Here is a 26,456-nt window from a genome sequence, read left to right on the forward strand (position 1 = left end):
GTTAGATTAGCACCCATGAGAGATATATTTCAAACTTTTGTAGAGCACAGTCAGAAGCATTATTGCCTAGAGCTCATTTCATTTAAAATCACCCAAAATAAAGAAATCTCATTGCCATCATGTCACAGATATTTGTGAAAATGTGGTGTAAGAAAGTACATAAATAGAAAGTGTTAAAATAATTTTTTTCAGATTTTTATTTTTTTATCAAAACTGTAGTCAGGGGGCCATTTTGAAATGTCTGGCATTTTCTCCATCTGGCGTCAGTACGAAAGGTAGGTTGAAAGTTTTTAAACTATTATAACTCCCTTATTTATAAATCAATTTTATTCAATTTGGTGTCATTAGAAAGATAAAAGGACCAACTATGTCGCTATAAAAATGCTGCAATTGTGCATATAAATATGTGCAAATCCGTAATTAAAGTCATTTAAAAAAATATATATATTTTACAAACTTCATGAATTTTTTTGTCAAAATCACAAGTTTCACCATTTTAAATTTTGTCTCAAAGAATTCCTGTTGTCATACATTTCAACATAAAAAATATCTGAAGGGTGTTTGTTCTGTTTAATCATTTAAAACAGAAAGAACGTAAATAATAATAATAATAATAATAATAATAATATACACACATTTCATTTTGTGACTCTTACCTAGTGGTCATAAATGATGATCAGTTCTCGTAAACACTTCATAAAATTCTAGAAAGCATTCATTCTTTCAAACAAGTTTTCAGTGGATAATGTTATGTCTGATTCAAAAGTATATAAACGACCAGTACTTGTGCTTGCACTAGGAGCAGGCAAAGTCATTAAAATGTTTTCATAAGGTATCCAGGAAACATCAGTGTGAAGTGGCCATGAATAACTTGAGGAAGGGCCACTTGGACTCATGAACTTGACTTTTGCATCTTTGTGTTCTTCACTTATCTCTAGAATTTTTCCAAGCCACCACTGGTTATCATAGATAGCTGCGACAAATGTTTCTTCTTTAATTGTGTTAGAGGCAGTGTTTTGAATTCCAAAAGGAACTTGAATGAATTTAGTAGATGATGAAACTCGCTTTATCAGCAACTTGTTTTCATTCAGTGGTTTGAGAAAATGATTCACTCTTGTCCCAGGAATGGTAGAACCTGTCTCATATCATTTTTGTAACGTGTTTGTGAACTTTGTTATCTCCTCTGTTGTAACATAAAAGGTTTCTATTTCTGGAACATGAGTTTTGGCACATGTAAACAGATCTATTGGACTTAAAAATGTGACTGTCGTATGGACGCTGCAAACTTGCTCTTGTTGCTAAACGTGTAATAGTACCACCAACTCCATGACATGCATTTTTGCCATCAGCTAGTAGCAAAAAATTCTATTCTGCAGTTACTCCATGATCTTGCTTGTGCTGACACGAATTTAAAAAGTTCTTAAAGTTTTTATACTGTGCAGAGCTGCCATCACTGAACTACATAACATGCTGGATGTGTGGTAATTGTTCCAATGCATAAGTGAGAGCAGTTTTCTGGAAAACATAGAATGTGTTTGTATCATGCTGCAAACAGTCACTTATACAACACAATGACATTGACTTAATCCAATCATATGTTTTAAAGTACACCGCAAAAGGATGAAGGGTGACTTGAATGTTCTGCCAGTGGAACCGTTGTGCAGCATCCTGAAGCAAACAGGTATAGTTCTCTGCAAAATCCACTATGATGATGCATGTAGTATCAGGGAGGGTTTCTTTGCTTGATTTGAAGTAGTGACTCAGAAATTTTGATACATAATGATGTTGTGTTAAGTTCTGAAGTTTTTGCATGAGATACTCAACAAATTCGTCAGTCGTCTTCATTAATGTCTCCAGTGTAGGTCGATCAGTTTGCATCCATTGTTTGAATACAACATTTTCACAATTTTGTAAGGACTCCAGCTCCATTAAAAATTGCACAGTTCATATTCGTCAGGACACCGAGAACAGCAATGCAGCATGCACTCCTCGTTTTCCAGATTGCACACAAGTTTCTGTAGAAGTTCGGTGTACAATTCTTTCACATATGCGTTAACAGTTTTACGTTTTGGTGATACATGCATACACATACGTTATGCGTTCCACGACTGTTTACAGTAACACATTCTTTTGGCTTAAGTTCACAAAATTTAGTAAAATCAATTTTATCTTCAGGGTATTTTTCTCTGAAAGCTAAGTATACATCTTTCAGATTATGTAAAATGAGTCTTTTGTCTTTATACTCTTTTGCCATTTTCTGAAGGGACAGACTTATTGTCTTTTTTTTATTAGCAGAAATGCGACTTATATCGTCTTCACAGTAAAAATTCTGGACACGTTTTTCCACACCCTTACCTATTCTGTTTCCCACTTTGTAACTTCCTTTTGACAAAATACCATCTTCTTTTAGCCATACCCTCGATTTCTTTACCATGTATTTGGCAGTGTTAAAAAACATTTGGATATGTTCTTCACTCCATGAAACTGGTGCTAAGGTAAGTATTTGTAGGTTTTCTTTAACAGAACTTCTGCTGAATTTCTCTTTAAGTTTTTGCAAAAAATATTACAGTCTGTACATTCAGCACTGCCAGTTTCTTCAGACAGATTTTTCACTGGAACATGTAGCACTTCTGATACTGTTTGCTGGAATTTTAAAGCTAAGCGATGAGACTTGGGTCGAATGTATTCTGAACGCCTGTCTTGTGCTCTCTTGGTAACCTTAAAATTTCAAGTAATTCACAACTTTCATTAAGTTTTTGAAGAGCTGTAGATGGATCTGGTGTATATTCTTGATCTTCAACTTCACATTCATCCATCCCTTGAAGGTTATCCCCCATAGGAAATAAAATGTCCTTATGGCATGTTATGCGCAGCTTGGTACCTGGGATAAGTCCAAGGGTTTTATATTTCCTTGCCATGGTTAAAGAAATAGGTTTCAAAGGTATCTTAGCCGTCTTTTTACCATGCTTCTTAAAAGGGTTACAGCAAATTCTTTGTCTGTCTTCAAATGTGAGAAGAACCAACTCTCTCAATATTTTCACAGGTGCTTCTTAGCTTCAGTAATTCAATATCAGCTTGATTCAGGCTTGACATATCTATTAAATCAAGCTCTTCACTGCTACTCTTTTTCTTCTGACACACAACTGCTGCCACAAAACCTAAAGAACACTTATTTTCTGTTGTGATTTTTAATCAACTGTGTAGATACAGAAAAGAACTAGATGGTTTGAAACTTTTTCGTGTTCTCTAATTACCAGACAGAATGGCTGCTTATGTAAGAAGCACAAAATCAAGACAAAAAAGTCCTTCAGATATATAAAGTGCACAGACACACAAAAACCTAACACACACAGCCAGTGTTGCATGTGAGTGTTGTTGCTAGATTGAATTTTTCATTGTTGTTTCATGTATTGTTGATTAGCTATTTGAAGCAATTAATTATTACAGCATTATTGAAAAAGTATAAGATCTAACAAGAGAGGACAAACACCCTTCTGATTTTTTTTTATGTTGAAAAGTATGGCAGTAGGAATTATTTGAAACAAAACTTCAGATGGTGAAACATGTGATTTTACTGGGGAAAAAAACCTGAAAATTGCAAAAAAATAAAAAAAATGGTGAGAAATTACATTAATTACAAATTTTTAAACATTTGTCTCTTAGACACAGCACTTTAATAATTTTTATATTATAGCTCTATTCTTTTACTTTCCAATGACACCAAATTAAATAAAATTGATTCATAAATAAAAAAGTTATAGTGGTTACAAACTTAAAAGGTGCGTAGTTTCTCAACACCACTTGGTAGAAAGGGCCCACATTTCAAAATGTCTCCTAATTACAGTTTTGGTCAAAAAATTCCAGAAAAAATATTTTAACCCTAACTCATTATATACATTCTTACATCAAATTTTCAGAAAAATCTGTGACGTAGGGGCAACGGCCATTGGGTGATTTCACGTGAAATTACCTTCAGGAGAATTTGCCCCACTTGATGAAATGCTTTTAGCCTTCAGAGGTAGATGTGAATTGCAAGTTAACACCCCATTTAAGCCTGCAAAAAGTGGGCTACAGGTGTTTTCATTAGCTGATTCCTAAACTTGCTACGTATATAACCTAAAAATACACTGTGGAAAACAGCCTACAGGGCCATTTGAAAACACCGGTTTCAAACTTGACACTGTTGTTGAAAGGATGTGTGAAGACATGCTTGCTTCAAACAGGAATATAACAGTGGACAGTTGGTACATGTCGTATCCTCTAATAAGAAAAATGAGTGAACATAAGCTAAGTATGGTTGTAACACTTGGGTGTGGGGGCGGGAAGGCGAACTTCCACCAGAGTTCATATGTTCAAAAGATTGAAAGGTGCATTCTAGTTTGTTTGAGTTCCAAGAGGACACAACTTGTGTTTCCTGTGTGTCAAAGAAAGGAAAGATAATTACATTTTTATCTTCCGTGCACTTTGATGATAAGATTGATGCAGACATGGCACCAGAACAAACCTGAGATCATAATGTGCTACAATGTAACTAGAGCTGAAGTAGACTGTCGAGGAATTATCATCTCTCTATAATGTGGGCAGAAATACCAGACGATGGCTTTTGGTAATATTCTATTCATTATTGAATGTTGCTGCTATTAATACTTTCATCATTTATAAAAGAGCAATTTTTTTAGTGGAAAAAAGAGACATAATTTCATAAAAGAACTAGCATTTGACTTCACAAAAGAACTTCTCGAAGAAAGGTCATATTCTCAGCACTTGTCAAGAGAGACAAGAACTCTGGCATTAAGGATGCTGAGGAAGAGAAAAGAACAATAGCCACGGACTGTTGCAGTGGAAGGAAATCGAGAGAGCTGTTCTAAGTGTACAAAACAGAGAATTACTGTGTTTCATGCAAAACATATTTTTACTTTGAGCACTGTTTTATGGTGTGTGAAGATTGTAAACAATAAACATTGCACTGTGTTAAATATCTTTATTATATGTGTTAATCATTTGCTTCATATTTTTAATAATGTCTTCTTATTTTGGAGTGAGTCATTTTATGTTTTGGTACATTACATTGCTAAATAGTGTTAAAAGTATACACATTCATATTATGTTTTATTTATCATGCTTGGATCAAGCAAGTACTCCAGTCATTAATTAAAATGTTTATTTAAGTGTCATTCTCACATATTAAATCGATAAATATATTTCAGAACCACAGAATAGGTAATTTTAAATTTGAATTAAATTCTAGTCTCTCAGACCTAACCCATCCATTCCTGATAAATTTTCTCATCCATCCGTCACAGGGCTAAATGTAAGACAACCCCTATAAATGTAAGACTACCCCCATATACTCTACAAAACAATGTAAAAATGTTGACCTCAGCAGCAATTTTATACCTGCAAATATAAGACGACCCTGTATTTTTTTAATGACAAATTTATGGAAAAAAAACCCTGTCTTATATGGTACCCTGTATTTGGCTTTTTCATACATCGTACTGACATGTCTCATTGCCTTGTGACGTTTATCGGCTTGTCTGTGCAGATAGTTCATTCTTACCAGTTGTTGTCTGTTGGTTTCTGCTATTGCATTGGAGATGTCTTTTCCAGCTCTAACATTTTTGTTGCTGTCATGTAGACCTACTAGTGTAGAAAATTTTGAGATATGGAGTGGAAATGATGAATTTTTATGGCAACTGTTCATAGCTCTATGTGGATTGTTACAGTACTTTAAAAGAAGTTCAAACTGACATTTTTTGTGTGTCTCTGTTACAGAGAATGTTAGTTTTTTTTTCTGCTCCCAATTTCTTTCATTTGATAACTCTATAAGTTGATGTCTTTTTGAATTACTTGGCTGATTTGTCATTGAAGTCATGTTTAGTGGTTAAGGCTCTTGTCATATGATTATCCTCATGTAATTTCTCACATAAGTGTGCAACACTTCTTCAGTTTTGTAACCATTAAGCCAAAATGCTGTTAATTGATTAAGTTCATGGAAGTTCGTTTGAAAGTTTACTGATGTAGTGTGGTAGTGATTCTTTTGTGTTGATTGTATTTTGAAGTAACTTGTAGATTGGTATTTATATTGGACTATATATTGGTGTTTATTTTATTCCTTCACCAGTTTCAGGCACCTAGGGTCTTCCTTCAGGTTTTAATTATCATATTTTTTGCAAGTGTCAACAATAATATACCATTTTGTACAGCCACTATGATCCATATGACAACAGCATTATGCTGCGTACATCTTACGTTTGATGCTCCGAAATAGTGTGATACCTGAAACCGGTAAAGGAATGAAATTACTTTTGTGCAACTGGTTGCTGAAAATTTCAACACTTGCAATTATGGAATGTCTCTCACGAGAAATGATCATTATTCAGGAATATGATGGGCATGTCAGTTGAAGCAGAAAACTTCATATGTACATACACTGTATTCTGAATGGTTCCCAAGATAGAACACATTAATGTATGCTGTTCTTTATTTGTTGTATTATTCAGTACATTGTCAGGTTTGAACATTGACACATGTTCAACAGTTTGTAAAATACATGCTGTAATGTTTACCAAGTATCAACTGAAAAATGCGTATATTTAACACACTCACCTTTAAGCATTATCATACACATCACATTACAATTATTGTACTGTTCACAATGAATGATTGAATTTCCCCCCATCAACTTCAGTTCATTTTGTACTCTTCGTAGAACATGTTTTGTTGCTTGTCTGAGTATCTCATGTACACACCTCAAATTTCATCCAACCAGGTAAACGAAAATCTTTTGGTGTAAGGTCTGGTTATCTTAGTTGTTGCTTAATTATACAACCATGATCAATCCAGTGATTAGGGTAAGTACAGGTGAGATGTTTCCTCACACGTGTGGTAAAATGTGGAGGGGCTCCATTGTGCTGGAAGTACATTGGTACATTGCAGTTTGTGCGGCCAGTGGAATATTCTCAAGGTATTTAACAAATGAATTTTCCAAAACAATGTAAGTAAATCTGTCTCATCATTGGCTCTTCAAAAATAACTATACCTGTCAACATGTTACGAATCTTGCCACACCAAACATTGATAGAAAAATTAACTTGGAAATTGGTTTCCACTGTAGCCTGTGGGTTTTTCTGTGACCATCAATGATACATTTTTTGTTGATTCTCTTCTGTATAAATGTGGCTGCATCAGTGAATAGTATTAATGGAAGCAAATGACAGTTGTCACTTAACCAGTGACATTTATTTATTTATTTAGTGTGTGGACAAATTATAAAAAAATGTTAAATTTTATCTTAAACTACAAACTGATATCAAGGCCACGAATATATAGTCTACTGGCACCTATGTCATCACCAGGAACTCTGTAGGATTGCCAGGGAAGATTCTCAAAGGAGAGTCATGAATTACACAGCAAACAGTCTACCTTTCAGTGCAACAGTTGCACATTGGAGAAGTTGCAGTGGTTCTATGTCATTTCAGTTAATTAGTCCTTTCTAATTAGAAATAAGTTCTGTTTGACCATGAGGCTATTGGAGTGCGAAATGGTACCAATTGTGTGCAGTAGCTGGTAAGTAATTATTCTTACACAATGCAGTTCACCAAACAATAGTTGAAGCAAGCTATTGTACATGAAATAATTAATTAGAATTTTAAGATGAAGAGAGGGGAGTTAATAATCGAGCCAGTAACTCCAAACTTTGAGGTGACTGATGGTGGGACACGGATGCAACACATTAGCGAAAATACTTGCTCCTATCTGCATTTACGATTGCTAAAGATATTAACATATAAATCACTTCAGACTCAACATTATGTACATAAATGTTATTCAGTAATTAATTGTATGATTGACCCACATTGTACTTACACCACAGTACATGCTGTGGTGGATCATTTTTTAGTTAGGCTAGTTATAAGTGTGAGAAACAAGTATTTCTGGCATGTGAAAGTGTGCAGCAGGTCACTGTATTGTAGTTATGTGAAAGACAATATTCAACTGAACATGATGCAAAAAACCTTACTGATTATGCAAGCAATGAAAGTAATGGTTTCACTGAACTTCAGTCATCACAGTGCCTATACTGCGTAATAATAATGAGTTTGGAGGTTTCACTTTTGATATCTGCTTCATTGTCCATTCCACAACCAGTTGATAATGTTGCTACAGGAAGATGAGTTATTTAGCTGATTCCATTGCATTAATTAATATTAGAACACACTAGTTTCAAATTATATCAGCTTTCTTTCATAATTGTTGAATATGGAAACAGATTTTAGATACATGGCGCATAGGATTGGGTTGCACTCACTACTTACGTAATGAAACATGTAAGACCATTTTCACTGAACAGAACAGTAATTATTCAGAATAAAGCACCACACTTGAGAGTTACTTGCTTCACAAAATGAAAACTTAACTTTGCATAATAGCATCCTGAGTGTGTGTCTGTTGATTGCACAACATATACAATAAAAAATAGTTCAGTCTGTTGTTTTCTCAGTGAGCAGTTTGTGCCTCTGTTGGATTGTAATTTCACATGGTTGTATCCATTAAATATTTGGCCCCATACAGCAGCTTGCAATCCACATAAGCTGCTGAATCATTTGTATAAATAGTCAGTTGCCATCCACAAGATGAATTACAATGTCCATTTCACTGCTACAATACCGGCTTTTAATTACTTATAGAATTTCAGCCAAAATACTCCGCCATGACAATGCGCAGGTGCTGTGTAAACTTTGATTCTGAAAGTAGCAGTTTACACAATTTGTCGTGGCTTAATCCATCTGCTCACAAAAGTTCACATAAGCAACTTCACCCAGAAAGATAGAGTGACTCACAAAGAAAGACTAATGAAGAAATGGGATAGTATCACTTTCTTTGTCAAGTGGTAAATCCCGTGAGTGATTTAGTAGCTGTTTCTTTACGGCCATTACTCTCACTCTAATTATGAACACATTTTGACAATAACATTTAATGGTTGGTTTTATATACAATATAATTTAAATTTTTAAACATATTAATCATTTACAACTATTGCATAAAACACAATAAATAATGCAGTTGAATCATTCAAATCTGTGGCGCTAGGTAGTAGCACCTTACAGTGCTGTATTGTATCATATTGCCACACATAGTTAATTCACACTTCTGCCACTAGATGTAGTAGGTTTGCACGCAACTAATAGAGCCGTACTGGAATGTCCCTTATGACAGAATGTCTGCACTGCAGACACGTTACAATCACATGAAATGAAAATGGATTCTTATTCAATTAAGAACCAACCTGATCTTGGGTGGCACTTTAAATTCAGTTGGCTTGGTCTGTATGCATGATACCTTAATTTGTTACATCATAGCATCAATCTGCCTTGTGAATCTCCAACAGTTATCAATATTAAAGCTCTTTTGAACTAACGTTCTTACGGTTGCCAGGGGTAAGTGATAAGGGTGAAGCTTACCTTTGGTGGTGCTTGGAATGTCTGTGTGAATAGGGAGGCTAGGATTTTTCTGTAGTTTTTTTGTATTCCCATACAAGTGTACTTGTCCATCGTGGAGGTGGAGAGGGTATGTGGCTTTAGTATGGGTGGGAAAAATGTTGGTGCAGGTCTGATGGTATCAGTTCTAAGATGCACGGTATGGTTGACCTGTGTACAACAAATTTTGTGTGAGCAGTATTTGTTATGATGTGATGCGTGTCGGTAACCGTTATGTTCTGATGGATCAAATGTTATGTCCGCGCTCTAATGATAAATTGGTGGAAGATGGCTAAGGGATCTGTCACTTTGGACAGGCAAGAATAAAAAAGTCGGCACAAGTGCACTTTAAATAAATATACATTACTCATCTTGTTGCTGAAGAATTGCTACACTGTTGACAACTTTTGGCTGCCATGGCTAGCTGTAAGCAGAGCCTGATGTGGGTGTGCATCTACGAGCACTGAATGTTTTCCAGTAGAGTTAGTCGCCAACAGCTCAGTGTAACGTTTGGCACCATCTAGCAACACAGAACTAATCTCGAACTAGAAGACTGGAGCCCAGGTGCCCATCACGTACAACACCATCCTGGCAGTCTTCATATGTTAGTGGTCTGGAGGTTCGTTGGTCAGCTCATCCTACTGATGCTGGTGTTCAAAGCACCACTCAGGGTACCTGCTGTAATCTGCAGTGAGGCACTGCAATACTACACTGTTCATCCAAGCTGGTGAGCAGTATACCATGTCTGGGTAAACCAATCCCATAACTGAAGTGCAGAGTGTTGTTGCAGTTGATCCACATGATGTGCCACAGAGTTTCTGGAGGATATTATTTTGTGGCATATAATGGGGATCAATTGCATAAATACTCCATATTTCAGCTGTGGGATTGGTTAACCATTCTCACCAGCCTGGATGAATAGTGCCCACACAAAACTTGTGGATACAGGGCTCATCCATATCATGTGTCCTATAACTGGTGCCATCAGACCCACACTTACTGAGTACCCATGTGTTCTGTCTTGGAGACCATTCAGAATAGAGCATATGTCCACATAAATTAGTTGAAATTTCTAGCCAGTGATGGCTATGCATGATACAGGATACATAGAAGTTCTAGTGTGTCACTCTGTCTTGGCCTTTAACACCATGCATGCCTGTTGAGTAATTAACTCTGAAACCATTTGAGATCTGAGCAAAACAGGAACTGAGAAATCTGCATGTGATTGTAATGTGTGCAGTATTTCATCCTTGCTTCATACTAGAGCAGCCTTAAAAGAACAACCTCTAAAATTGGATATTCGTATTCAGATGTAAACAGCTCATTTGCAATTGTCTCACTAAAAGCACTGGGCAACCATGCTAATGCATGGTGGGTTGTCTGCCTCCCACAATTCAGATTGGTTGGAGCTGTTTGCAAAGCCTGCACATCTGCTTCAGTGTCACAGACATCATACCAAAAACCATGATTTACCAAAATAATGAAACATGTAAAATGCAATAAAAGTGAGGGTGGGAGGAGAAATTGCATACTGCATGGAATTACTTACGAAAATTCAGTAACAACTGTTCTCTAGTGCTGTGCAACCAGAAACACAAACAGGAAAACTATTTAATAGTAAATACTAGCCATGAATACTGAAGCTATGTGACCCAAGCACAAGCGCAATATGAAACAGACATGAGTTTGGCAAATTATTTGAAGTGGGAAAGTGGGAAGTAACAGCAGAAAGACGGATCCATCGCAACATTAAGAGGGAAGAGGACCTTTACATTTAAAAAACAAGGAAAAATATTAAGTTATATGGGCACCTTAATTTGCCTGGATAATGTCATTATTAGCTAAAATGTTTTAGTGATACAGGTCTGGTCATTCATTAATTGTAAAAAGAGAGTGGGAATGAAGACTGCATAAGATTTTAATTTCTTCCAGAACATTGAGTATCCGACCTTTCTCTGAAGTGTGTAAGACACATAAGTTATTGCTAACGTGCTGCTGGTAGTCAGTCAAATGCATTGTAGAGCTGACCTGGAATGGGCCAGGTCTTTATGTTCTTTAAGGGGAGTTCAAATGGAAATATTTTTTCACATTTTTGGATTTTTATCTCATTATAAAATTTGCAATGTTCCTAATAAAATGATGTGTGTATACACACACACACACACACGGGAAGTTTTTTTTTTTTTTTTAGTATAATCTACACTTTTTTACTTGCATTACTTCAGTATCTAATAAAATCAGTAATTTTTATATAGAAGGTTAAATTACGTGTTTATATTGGTAGCACTGTCAAAAACTGTATCGTATCATTTTGTAGCATAAGCACACGTTGTATGTCGAAATGTTAATATTTTTCCGAGGAAAAGTGACGAATAGATTGGTAAATCTCCCAAAAAGTAAAGTATGATGCCAAAACAAAATCTTTTTAAGAAGCTTGGTTTTCATGGTAACAGATTTTCTAATAAAGGGAAACAGTGTGTTCAACATGTGGCATGTGAAGTTACAGGTAAACTCATCAGTATCTAAAGAAACACTTATTAGTGCTTCGAAGATTAAAATAAAACGTTGTGATATGCAGTTTTCTCAAAACCAAAGGGATGTAAATGGTAGGTTAGGCTACATTCTGATAGATTTACACATCTGAACAAGATTGTTAGGTGAATGTGTGTGTTGTAAAATATGTGGAGGGCCAATTAGTTTACATGATGGCAGTGAGGTATCAAATGGACTAGCCAGGAAACCTATCATTAATTGTGCCAGTTGTAAATATACTCATTCATTTTGGAATTCTGATAAGTGTAAAGATAATTATTTTGAAGTAAATGATAGGTGGTTTTATGGATTGAGAGCTATAGGCAAAGGACACACTGCAGCAGAAACAATGTGTGCCGTGATGAATATGCCACGCTCACCTTATGCAAGCAGTTATTCAGCTAGACACCGATTGATAGAGTCCTCTTGGGAAATTAGATCGTCAAAATACCGAGCTGGTTGGAGGGCCTTGCCATGATGCTCCAAACATTCTCAACTGGGGAGAGATCCAGTGACCTAGCTGGCCAAGGTAGGACAAGAAAAGTAGTAGAAACTCTCACTGTGTACAGGCAGGCATTATCTTGCTGAAGTATAAGCCCAGGATGGCTTATGAGGCATAGAATATCATCAGTATACTGCTGTACTGTAAGGGTGCTATAGATGACAACCAAAGGGGTCCTGCTATGAAACAAATTGGCACCGCAGACCATCACTCATGGTTGTCGCACTCTGTGATGGGCGACAGTGAAGTTGGTACCCACCACTGTCCGGGGCATCTCCAGACACGTCTGTGGCCTGTTATCTTCTTGACTGGAGTAGAATTGTTTTAGATGATTAGGCTCGCCTTGAACTGAGCACTGGTGACCAGCAGAGACATGTCCATAGATTTCGTGGATAGCAGTGGAATACCAACCTGACTGTCGCCCACCGTACGGCTCGACTACTAGAAATGATGGCCTGAGTGCCATTTTTAATTGCAGAGCCCCTTTGGTTGTCAGCCGCAGCACTTTTATGGCACAGTGATATGTCGATGGTATTCTGTGTCCTGTTTTGCTGTGCTTCATGGCAAGCCATCTTGGGGTTACTTTTCAAGAAGATAATGGCCACCCACACATGGCGAGAGTTTCTACTGCTTGTTTTCCTGATTGCCAAATCCTACGTTGGCCAGCAGGGTCGCCAGATCTGTCCCCAATTGAGAATGTTTGTAGCATTTGGGGCAGGGCCCTCCAGTCAGCTTTGGATTTTGATGATCTAATGCACCAATTGGACAGAATTTTGCAAAACATCTCTCAGGAGGACATCCAAGAACTCTACCTATCAATGCTAAGCTGAATAACTGCTTGCTTTAGGGCCAGGGGTGGAGCAAAACATTATTGACTTGTTCAATTTGTGAAGCTCTTTCTCTTGAACAAATTATGATATTTTTCTGAAATTTTAATTGTTTGCTTGTCTTTACATGTACTGCACATCTACCAATTTCTATCCCTTTCAGATCATTCCTTCATAGTTTGTGTGTGTGTGTGTGTGTGTGTGTGTGTGTGTGTGTGTGTGTGTGTGTGTGAGAGTTGAAGTTTTTGCACAGGGAAGACTGTTTTGCTTGTATCTCAAGAAGACACATTTCAAAGATAACAACATACTTTCACCAAGGAGCTGCAACATTCACAAAAGGGTTGCCCTTGGTGGTGGTTTCAGTTGCTCATGACATGGGCCACTCTTCACAAACCACACTTACTGTACAATTACAAGGAAACCAAATTTGTGTGCTTTACTGAAGACCATGGTGTGCTGTTTATACCAGCCATCCCATGATCCTTTATAGATGTAGTTCAGAGACCTCCTTTGGCAATTCCCTCGCCTCTCTAAGTAGGCTTCAATACGCACAATATGCGTTTTGGCTTTTCCAATTCCTCCCCATATAATCAGGTTTGATGTGAACTGAATGGTGTATTTTTCAAAATTATATGTAACATTCAGATTACTTCCCACATTGAGGGAAAGATTTGGAGGACTTCAGTAGCTGATTGCTTATTTTACAGAAGTGTTTAATATTTTATTATTATGTGATTCACATTGTTTTTGTCCACATCTTTTACTATTCTGGTTTTTTTGTCACTGGCCCCATTGTGAGACACATGAACACCAAAATATCTCAACTATTTCTTTTCCTCTCAAAGGACTCTTCTTTGCTGAAAATGTGATTTTTCTAGGCAGATGTTCAAATTTGCCTCTCTGTAATGATTTTTTAAGAGTTCTGTCTCTGAAGTTAACACTTTATCAGAAATGTTGTCCTTTCCTTTTACTGTTGATGATTTTATTTGTCCATAACTGTGTGTTTCGTTGCTTATAAACCAGTTTAATAACATGGTGTACAAATTGGTGCAGTAATAAATTTTGTAAGCTGCACCGGCTGTTGTAGAAATGTTGCCAAAGCTTGTGTGGGATTATGATGATGCACCACATGTCATTATTGGTTGCAGGGTGGATGACTGCATCTGCCTGGCATGTTCTGTGCCATGAGACATAATCTGTGCATGGTTGTGCAGGAACTGACAACTGCAGATGAGCAGGTCAGTCCTGACTTGAAAGGAGCAGACCTGCTGTAGGAAAAGTTCGTTATTGGTGGCTTCCACTGTTTGGTATGATTTAACAGGAAACTGTGTACCCCCATGTTGGGTGGCTTTATCAATGTGGAAATACGAATTAGCAGTCTTACTGAAGTTAGCGTCAGGTCCTGTGGGTAACCACAATAACCCATCTACGCTAATGAGCTGATGTGATGATTATTCTGATAACTGTAGGCACTTAATGAGCAACACCCAGTGCTTGAAGTGTTATACTGTTTTCTCTGGAGGCTTATGTTTTGGCCCAGAACATTATGGTCTGTACTGTAACCCTGTATGTAATATTTGGATACGCACCACGGCACCATAAACTTCAAATATCTCTCCAACGGCATCTGTGTGGACTGGCCACCAGAGGCTGCCTGCTGTTGGCCACAAGACTTGGGCGCATGGCATGGAATAGCACACACCGGGCCTTATACAGAGCCCCCCCTCCCCTCCGCATTAAAACATTATAACTGCAGTTCAGCAGGCACTTGCTCACATATTGTCTTGCTACTTATGGTCAGTGACTGCTTGTATCAGTACCTGGATTGTTTCTATGTCTGTGTCTTATGTTCTCAACTGTTTGCATGTATGGGGAAGGAGAATAAACTTTGGTTCATTATGGTCCTACTGTTGTTTGTATCTTACATTACGACAATCTGTCATGTGGAACTTGGTACTGTGGTTATGTCAATGGAACATAGTTGTGGCACTCATAGTTGTGAGTGCCTCACACTCAACACGAGTGTAATTCTAGTCGGCTGTTGTTAACATCTCGAGTGCATATGCAGTAGACTACTCAGTCTCAGCAGCATATCTTTTGGGGTAGCAGTGCTCCCTTGCCATATGGCAATGCATATGCTGTGAGGATAAAAATACAATCAGGGTCAAAGGCTGCTAGTACAGTTGACAATTTAAGGCAGTCTATAAGTTTTGGGAAAATTGTGTGACAGATAGGTGTCCATTCAAAACCCTCTCCCTTTCCCTTCAATTGATGTGGTGGACATGCGATCATGGCCATCTCCAGTATAAACTAAGGGTAATTGTTTGATTTCCCTAAGAAAGCCTGTAAGGTCTTTAGGTTTGAAGGAACTGGTTATTGGTTGAGTGCCACTGTTTTGCTGTTATGTAAGAGATTGGTTTATTTTATAGTGTCACCAGAAATTAAAAGAAATAAACCGGCAATAAACATAATACTTTCTTTAACTTATAATACATTCTTCAAGAGGGCACTGCCATCATAGGAAAATTGCCACATATTCAAGGTCAAACTTGTGGAAATATCACCTAGCTACTGACAGCTAGAAGTATACCTGTTTTTCATGAGTGCTGTGCTGAGAAACTTTGCTTTCCACTAATTTTTTGGTCTAACTTAATGCTATTGGCTGTTAAAATTTGATGTTCAGGTGCTACTTTGTGTTATCTGAGAGCAACAAATAATTTGCAAACTTTTTTTTGTGTGGACATGTCGGCACATCCCTTTGTGAGTTAATTTGATTCTTAGTGTGTAACATGAATCCTTTACCAAAGAATGGAAAAACTGGTAGAAGCCGACCTTGGAGAAGATCGGTTTCGATTCTGGGGGAATGTAGGAACATGCAAGGCAATACTGACCCCACGACTTCTCATAGAGGAGAAGTTAAGGAAAGGTAAACCTACGTTTATAGCATTTGTAGACTTAGAGAAGGCTTTTGACAATATTGACTGGAATACTGTCTTTCAAATTATAAAGGTGGTGGGGTAAAATACAGGGAGCCAAAGGTTATTTACAATGTTTAAGAAACCAAGTGCAGTTGAGGGGTTCGAAAGGGAGGCAATGGTTGAGAAGTGGGTGGGGCAGGGTTGTAGCCTATCCCAATGTTGTTCAATCTGTATGTTGAGCAAGCAGTAAAGGAAACAGAAGAATATTTTGGAGTAGGAATGAAAGTCCAGGGAGAAAAAATAAAAACTTTGAGGTTCGCCGATGACATTGTAATTCTGTCAGAGACAGCAAAGGGCTTAGAAGAGCAGTTGAACAGAATAGAGAGTATCTTGAAAGTAGGATATAACGTGAACATCAACCAGAGCAAAACGAGGATAATGGAATGTAGTCGAACTAAATCAGGTGATGCTGAGGGAATTAAATGAGGAAATGAGACATTTGAATTAGTAAATGAGTTTTACTATTTGCAAAGGAAATTAGCTGATGATGGTCGGATTAGGGAGGATATAAAATGTAGACTGGAAATGGCAAGAAAAGTGTTTCTAAAGAAGAGAAATTTGTTAACATCAAGTATAGAGTTAAGTTTCAGGAAGTCCTTTCTAAAAGTATTTGTATGGAAATTAAACATGGATGATAAACAGTTTATCCAAGATGAGAATAGAAGTTTTTGAAATGAGACATTAGAGAAAACTGCTGAAGATTAGATGGGCAGATCACATAACTAATGAGAAGGTACTGAATAGAACTGGGGAGAAGAGAAATTGGTGGTACAACCTGACTAAAAGAAGGGATCAATTCGTAGGACACATTCTGAAGCACCAAGGGATTACTAATTTTGTACTGGAGGGAAGTGTGGTGGTTAAAAACTGTAGAGGGACACAAAGAGATGAATACAGTAAGCAGATTCAGAGGGATGTAGGTTGCAGATGAGGCAGGTTGGAGATGAGGCGGCTTGCACAGGATAGAATAGTATGGAGAGCTGCATCAAACCAGTCTTTGGACTGAAGACAATAACAACAACAACTACTTCATAAACGGCTGATTTGTGGATATATGCCTGTTTATGAATAAATTTGGTTATTGTTCTACATGTCTTTTTCTGTGCAAGTGAAAATTTATGTTCTTCATAAAATATTGAAAATCTAACATTTGCGTGCAGTGTTCCCAACTGCATTATTCTTAAACTTTTGGTGACTTTAGCCCGTTATTGTGATATAAACATTGTTTTCTAGTAAAAAGAAATGGATGATTTTCTCACCTAAAGTTCCTAGTTACATACTTCAAAATATTTTTGAGCTCTCCACTGATTTTCTTGATGACTTGAGAAGTAATAATTTGTATTGGTTTCTCAAATTATATCAAGAGTATCGTTGTGTGCTGAATACACCAATTGATATGTTCCCCCACTGCAGTTGTGTGTTATAGTATTAATGGATAATAGGTTTCAGTGACACTAGTGCATTTCAGCAGCAGGGCATTGTATTCTGTTTTATTAATCCAGTAAAAATATAACATTTTTCCGGTGGCTCATGATCATAAAGAATTAGTTATTTGCATGTTCCATGGATAATAATTGCACTTTTTCCTCATTGTGTGGAACATTAGTTTACATATGTAATACACTCTCAGTGAAATATATGGCAATGTGTTGACTATTTACATGATTGTCTTTGACATAAATAACAACCCACATTTAAACTCTACTCCTCTCTCTCTCTCTCTCTCTCTCTCTCTCTCTCTCTCTCTCTCTCTCTCTCTTTTGCATGTTCCTCCATTACCATACACTCAGAATACACTTATGGAGTAGAAGCTGTCAGTATTTTAAGTTAGTTTTATTATGCATGAAATTCACATCAGTGGGTTAATGGGCAAAGATTTTTATGGGTGATTACTTCACTCCTTTCTCCACTGCACGAAAGCTGAGCGAGTTATTTCTCCTTCTGATATTGTACAGGGGTGGACAAAAGTATGGAAACGCCAAAAACAGAAGACATTACCGTGTCTAATACGGTGTAGGAAAACCATTGGCATTCGAAACAGTGTCCAATCATCTCGGAAAGTGTCAATAAATAAGTTTTTCAAGGTAATCATATACTCTCCTTCTTGCAAAATAGTGGTTCAGGTAACGATCATGCAGATGGATAACGATCATGCATCATTCTCTCCAAAGTAAAAAACGAAGGCTCAATAGTATTGAGATCTGATAACAGAGGTGGTCAGGGGCGGTGCAACATTTTAACCTCGTGCTCGCAAAACAAGTCCTTGGTGATACGAGCTGTGTGATCAGGAGCCCTGTCATCATGTAACATAACATCACCAGTGGGGAACAAATATTCTGTTGTGGGATGGATCTGATCAGCCAAAATGGTCACTTAATCCTTGGTATGGCTGCCCAAATTGTTACTGAACCCCTGTGATGTTTCAATCTTGGCAGCAAGCAGGCCATGTCATAGGCCTGGGATGGCATATGCCGAATGTTAACTTGGTCAGAAGTGTGAAATAGTTTGATACAACACTCACCTGACCAAAGGATTTTCTTCTATTGCTCCATACTCCAGGTTTTATGGCTTTGGCACCACGTTTTCTGCTGGGGGATTTTGGAATTCCAGCTCATCATTCACTTCCCTTCTTATGGAGTTCCTTTCATGCTGTTTTGCTACTGACAAGGTTAGTGAATATGACGTACGGTTGTGCAGTGACTTTTGCAGCTGTCATCCTCTTATTTTTTTTGTCCGTCATGATAATTCAACACACGCTTTCTTCCATGTTATGACTTAGTGGATGATGTTTTTCCACTGTCCCCGTATGCAATATAAATTTCAATGCGTTACCTCTTGAAACAACCGAAATTGTGGCTGTCTTTGTCGTCTAAGCATATGAGAACCAACAATTTGCCCAAGTTTGAAATCACTTAGCTCTAACATAATGCACTCAAAACTATGCAAACCACTGTTCTGACCCTGATTGACACTCGCTCCATATTGAGGGCATTGCACAAGTGCCGTTTGTGGTCAAATACAACATTGTCACCAGAATGCTTGGCTGGCATCTGCATTTATGTTCAAACATATGTTTCTCACATTGTATCCATATTTTTGTCCAACTCCATTATTTATGAATGTCACTGGTTGTAAAAGTTCATTTATGGAGAGGCAGTTAATGTTTCAGCATAATTTAAATTATATTTTCAAATGTTGAAGTTTCTTGATTAACTTTGTTATTATATAGTTGCATCATCAGCAAAGATAACCAGATAAACTTTTGTGATACACAATGGCAGATCATTTATATGCAGTGTGTCCCAGGAGGAATAATGAATATTCAGGGATATGAATGGAACAATCATTCGAAGCAAAAAAGTCTAATAAACATGTGCTCTAAAATACATGCCATACATAAGAGCTGTGAGCACATGTTCAGTGGAAGAGACATGTTTCACAGCAGCAAAGATTTTTTTTCAACACTTTTCCAGCTTTAGATTCTCAGTGTCATGTACCTGCATCGAGTTACTGGTGATTTTAATTACACTTTACCCAATGAGGGGCAGTCAAAAATATTATTTGTTGCACTGTTAGACACCTGTCGATTAGACATTCCTTGTTTTTATTGCATACTGCAGATATCTTCGCTAACACATTGAAAATCTTTCAAGAGATGATACAGTTAGCCTGTGTTACTGAAGGGGAAAAGGGTTGGATTTGGGGGGGGGGGGGGGGGAGAGAGAGAGAGAGAGAGAGAGAGAGAGAGAGAGAGAGAGAGATATATTTGAGTTGTTCCGGTTTTACACTGGAGAGCCAAAGGAACTGGTACACCTTCCTAACATCATGTAGGCTCCCTGTGAACATGCAGAAGTGCCGCAACATGATGTGGCATGGACTTGACTAATGTCTGAAGTAGTGCTGGAGGTAATTGACACCACAAATCCTGCTGGGCTGTCCATAAATCCGTAAGAGTACGAGGGGGTGGAGATCTATTCTGAACAGCATGCTGCAAAGCATCCCAGATATTCCAATAATGTTCATGTCTGGGGAGTGTGGTGGCCAGTGGAAGTGTTTAAATGCAGAAGAATGTTCCTGGAGACACTCTGTAGCAATTATGAACCTGTGGGGTGTTACATTTTCCTGCTGGAATTGACCAAGTCCATCGGAATGCACAATGGACATGAATGGATGCAGGTGATCAGACAGGATGCTTACGTACGTGTCACCTGTTAGTCGTATCTAGATGTATCAGGGGTCCCATATCACTCCAACTGCACCATTACAGAGCCTCCGCCAGCTTGAACGGTCCCCTGCTGACATGCAGGGTCTGTGGATTCATGAGGTTATCTCCATATCTGAACACATCTGTCCCCTCAATATAATTTGAAATGATACTTGTCCGACCAGGCAACATGTTTCCAGCCATCAACAGTCAACTTTCAGTGTTGACGGGCCCAGGTGAGGTGTAAAGCTGTGTGTCATGCACTCATCAATGGTACACGAGTGGGCCTTCAGCTCCAAAAGCCTGTATCGATGAGGTTTTTGAGTGGTTTGCACACTGACATGATTCTCTTCAGTTGTCGTTGGTCCTGTTCTTGCAGAATCTTTTTCCGGCCTCAGCAATGTCGGAGATTTGATGTTTTAGCGGATTCATGATTTTCACGGTACACTCGTGACGTGGTCATATGGGAGAATTCCCACTTCATCACTACCTCGGAGATGCTGTGTCCCATCACTCATGTGACAACTATAACACCACGTTCAAACTCGCTTACGGCACCACATAATTGTTGTCTTGTATAGGCGTTGCTGACTGCAGTGTCGTATTTTGCCTATTTACATCTATCTGTATTTGAATATGCATACCTATACCAGTTTCTTTGGTGCTTCAGTGTATGATTACGATTGGCAGTATTATGGTTTTATCTCACATTTTTCTTTTTATTCTTTTCTAGGATCACAAGCTGAAACTCCTGCAAAATGCAGTTTGACTGAAGAATCTCGAGCAACAGATGTCCAAAGTACTGTGTCCTCTGAAAGTGATTCACATTCATCACCTGAGATGTCTGAATCATCACCAGTGGAATTGCCATCATCTCCTGTTCCTCAAAAACCACCAGCTAACAGTGAAACTACACATACCTTATCTCCAGAAGAAAGAAACCTTGGAAAATATCCACCTTTCTGGGTACCTGATGCTGATGCACAGAATTGTATGCTGTGTAATGTGAAATTCAGCGTTATCAAAAGAAGACATCATTGTCGAGCTTGTGGAAAGGTATTTATCTGTTTGTTGCACTAGACTCAAATGCTTGATGATTGCCAGTGGTCCATAACAGTTTTAACTTCTGCTCCACCAATAAATAAATATTAGTTTTATTTGCCGCTAAAGAATTAACCATCACCAGACACTTTTGGTCATTGTCGTTCTGTCAAACGTGTTTTACTGAAACATAACTGTTCACTAGGTTGGAGAACTGTTATGAAACTGAGTATTAGTCTAGAGCTACTCGTATCACAGCACAGATTTCTAACAAGGGCAACTGCCAATCGCACCACTCTTCCAAAACAGAACGCAAGAGTCATATCACGTGCTACTTGTGTAGGACAAATAGGAGGTACATATGTCTGGAGGTCCCTTCCTTACACCTCGCTGTTGCAAATGGATGTTACAACACAACGCAGACACAAATTTAAATATAGTGAACAGACACATCAGGATGGACAATTCATAATTTTGTGAAGAAAATGGGGCATGAGGGAGATGTGAACCCGGATCTCCCTCATTGCAGTCCAACTCCATTGCCACGTAACCACAATGCCATGATCACTGCGGTTTCTTTGATGTTGCATATCTTGAGCTTGGACCGTTCACTGTTTCAATGTTGCTTCTTTTTTCACTGTTCAGTACAACTACTTTCTGTTTTCATGCTTGATCTGCGTTCAGTTTTTGACAGGCTGTCCATGGGCCATCTTACCACTAAATCTGAGGGGGCAGAGGGCGATGAGGAGTTTCCCTTGTAAGAAGTTGACTCAGGAAGTGTGAGATAGATGCAGGACCAGACTACACTGCCATTTTCCCAATGCAATGGGTGTTTCAGGCAAGCATAGTCACAGCATAGTGAATGTTACAAGCACAAAATATAATTTCTTATGTATTAGCTGTGGCCAAGTGCTCAAATGAACGTTAATATTAAAGAGAATTCTTTATTTTGTATACTCATTAAACCAACAGTACTATGATCATTGAAGGAGAAGAATCTTCAAATTCTGTATGCAATCACTCTTAGTACTGGTTTGCACTCAAACCCAATTCAAAGGCATAAATGGTCATTGCACGGAAGTATTCACATTTCTCTGGCCTTGTTGACATTTACAGGTATTTAGTGACACAATAGAAGCCTTTGCAACACTTTCAATACTCATACATCACAGAAACTTGCAATACTACATTGTATTTTTGGCTATAATCTTACGTTTTTGTACGAGGTGTAGTAATAAATGAGGAGTTTGTCAGTCAGAAAACTGAATGTCCCCTTATGAACCTTTTTGAATGTAGTCCATCACATGGAGCACTCAAAATGCTAAGATCATGTGGCAAGCACATGTTTAAATAGCATTACCGTGCACTGTTTAAACAGAGGCTTCTTGATTGTGAGCCATATCTTTTATAATTGTTTTGGGTCATTAAATGTAATTCAAACAGCTATATTCTATACGCTAATTAATCACTGCTGATTTCATTGTAAGTGTGTCTTTGTGGTTCATGTCATAGGTCTGACTTGCAAGGAGCACCTTGAGTGCGAGATCATAATTTTAATCTTTAGTAAGGCTCATTTGAAAGTGTTGTATTAACAATTATGACAGGACAAATATTAGCTGCTAATGACTAACCACATGCATCAGGAGAGCGACAAAATAAGGCTCTGTCAAGTGCAGAAATCAACCTTCTATGGGACGTACATATTACACTTCACAAAATAGACATAGTCAAACTTCAACAAACATTCAAAACAAACCATTAACTTGCACCATGAACACCGAATGAACAATGGTACGCCACAGTCATCACAAAGGTTCCCACTATAAAGATCGAAGGCAAACTCACTGGGAGTTACAAACCAATGACGTTCAGCTAGGTATCCACTCCTAAATAATGCATATAGAATCATATTGGTGTAATGGGGTGGTGAGAACTGTTGGAATGTCGTGGAATGCAACTGAATGCAAAGCAGTGTGTTGTGGAGGTTATCGTGAAAATGGCTATCCTTTAAGGTGTAACTATAGACAGTGCCACAATGTTTTACAGGCATGAAAACAACAAACATCTAGAGGCTGAATTTGAATTTGCCCAGTGGTTAGGTAGTATGAACTCCAATGTCACACACTTTTCAGGAGGCATAGTTTGTGATTTTTATATGAAGACCAGGAATTGAGCAAAAATAAGTTATTTTGACCAACAATTGGCCAAAAGCAGTGCTCATACCATAGTTGTCGTTCTCTTATGCCTGTTTACCCGCTCTTGCTGCTGTGACATAAGTATTCCCTGCTGCCCTTGCAGTATCTCACACACGAGAAAGATTTGTGGGGGGCAGAGCACCTCCATCTTCTTGCAGCACAATAAATAGCTTTGTAGACAATTTAACATCCAGATTAACAGCTGGCACATTTGTATATGAATGCATTAAAGGCACTGATGTTAGTTGACCTTGATACAACTCTCTTGGTACCCCTAATCCCTGGGTTCCTTTCATATGCATTTCCTCTTCAAATCTTGATTGGTTGGAGTTGAAAACAAATTCCTTACTGAATGATGGGATAATTTTGTTTATCCCATCTACAAATTTTCGGGCCAAGTCTGCAGTTCACTGTGCATCTAGTCGGTGATTTGTTGGAAATTTCATTATCTCTAGTCTTTCAGTTCTGTAGCAGTGTTTGAAGTTATGCAGCCATCCACTGCTTCCCTTGAAATTTCTGTAATCTATGCTGCACACAATTTGATGTGCATAACATAGTAGGTTTGCTATCGTGTCTATCCTCTAAATTGTATTGAGCATCCTTGAATGCTCAAATGCCAGTGTTTGTAACAAGTGTGCCTTGTCCTCCCTTGATTATGTATGATTTGTCTTTTGCACTACATGGTGAATATAGCTATGGACGTATTCGAAGTCTGTTCATAATTGTTTTTTATCATGCTGCTGCTGATCTTCGATGTGCATAATTATGTTTAGTACCAGCTCCTTGGACAGCAATTGTCCATAACTGGATAACACTGGAGATAGGAACTGTGGCTCTGGATGGAAAATCATATGCAGCATGTAAAAAAATCATTATGAACAGATTTAAATAAGTTTGCAGCAATCTGACCATGTAGTGCACATAAAAATTACAGATGTTCAAGGGCGGACAAGGTACACTTGTTACAAAAACTGTTGTTTGTGCATCGCAGGGATGTTCAATACAATTTACAGGATGTGTACGATATGCACATCAAATTGCGTGCAATTTAGATTACAATGATTTCAAGGGAAGCAGTGGATGGTAGCATAACTTCAAAGAGTGCTACAGAATTGGAAGATGTAAAGGTAATGAAATTTCAAACAAAGTATCAACCTGATGACACATAGCAAACTGTGGAATCAGCCTAAAAATTTGGAGCTGAGATAAACAAACTTATCCTATTATTCAGTAAGGAATTTGTTATCAACTGTGATCAATCGAGATTTGAAGAGGAAATGCATGTGGAAGAAACCCTGGAAATTAAAGGTACCAACAGAGCTATATCTGGATCAACTAATATCAATGCCTTAACGCATTTGTATACAATTATACTGACTGTTAATCTGGATGTTAAATTGGTGGGAAAGTTATTTATTGTGCTGCAAGAAGGTGGAAGTACTCTGCCCCATATGATTCTTTCTAGTGTGCGTGATTTTGCATTGGCAGTAGGAAATACTTACGTTACAGCAGTAAGAGTGGGGAAAAGGGCTAAGAGAACTACTACTATGGTATGAGCCCTGCTTTTGGCCAATAGCTAGGCAAAATAACTTGTTTTTGCTCGATTCCTGGCCTGCGAATAAAAATCACTCTCGTTTAGAGCAAACTATGCCTCCTTAAAAGTGTGTGTGTGTGTGTGTGTGTGTGTGTGTGCGTGTGTGCGTGTGTGCGTGTGTGCGTGTGCGTGTGTGCGTGCGCGCGCGCGCGCCATTGCAGTCCATACTATCTAACCACTGGACGAATTCAGCCTCTGGGTGTTTCTTGTTTCCATGGCCTTAAAGGATAGCCAGTTTCATGATAATCTCCATGACACACTGTTCCACATTCAGTTGCATTCCATCACATTCCAACAGTTCTCATCACCCTGTTACACCAATATGATTCTATATGCATTCTTTAAGAGTGACTACCTAGCTGAACGTTCTGCATGGTTTGTAACTCTCAAGGAGTTCACCTTCAAACTTGATGGTGAAAAACCTTCGTGATCACTGTGGCGCACTGTTTTTCATTTGGTGTTCATGGTGCAAGTTAATGGTTTCTTTTGAATGTTGACTATGATTATTTTGTGAAGTTTAATACATACATCCCATAGAAGGTTGATTTCTGCACTAGCCAGGGACACATTTTCTGTTGCCCTCCTGATGCAGGTGGCAAGTCATTAGCAGCTAATATTTGCCTTGTCATAACTGTTAACACAACACTTTCAAATGAGGCTTACCGTATTTACTCGAATCTAAGCCGCACTTTTTTTCCGGTTTTTGTAATCCAAAAAACCGCCTGCGGCTTAGAATCGAGTGTAAAGTAAGCGGAAGTGCTAAAATATGTTGGTAGGTGCCGCCACAACTAACTTCTGCCGTCGAATATATGTAGCGCTACACAGGCATGCTTTGCAGGCACAAAGATAAATACTGGCGCCAAAATTTAAAAAAAGGTGGAAGATGAAATTTTTTCTCCGCCCCGAATTTCGACCACTGCATTTTCATACATTATCCAACGAAGTAAATACAAATTCCGTATTGTTCATCTTCGAATGTAGCAGCTTATCAATGTACTACGAAAATCCGACTGGCAAGACTGTTTGCAATGTTTGTCAACATACGTTCTGAATTTTTTCCTACCTGTGAGAAGAGATGGTTGCTAATGGGAACGTTTATGAATT

The 26,456-nt window shown here is 38.1% G+C and overlaps 1 protein-coding gene across 1 annotated transcript in view; it reads left to right on the top strand.

Annotated features, from left to right (window-relative positions):
• Positions 1–26,456, top strand: part of LOC126248002 (zinc finger FYVE domain-containing protein 9) — a 383,986-nt gene that overhangs the window by 120,225 nt on the left and 237,305 nt on the right. Inside the window, exon 4 of the mRNA XM_049948584.1 lies at positions 21,256–21,578. Within this exon, the coding sequence (XP_049804541.1) occupies positions 21,256–21,578 (323 nt within the window). The remainder of the gene's footprint in view (positions 1–21,255; positions 21,579–26,456) is intronic.

This window comes from Schistocerca nitens, chromosome 3, assembly GCF_023898315.1.
Source record: "Schistocerca nitens isolate TAMUIC-IGC-003100 chromosome 3, iqSchNite1.1, whole genome shotgun sequence".
Lineage (NCBI taxonomy): Eukaryota > Metazoa > Arthropoda > Insecta > Orthoptera > Acrididae > Schistocerca > Schistocerca nitens.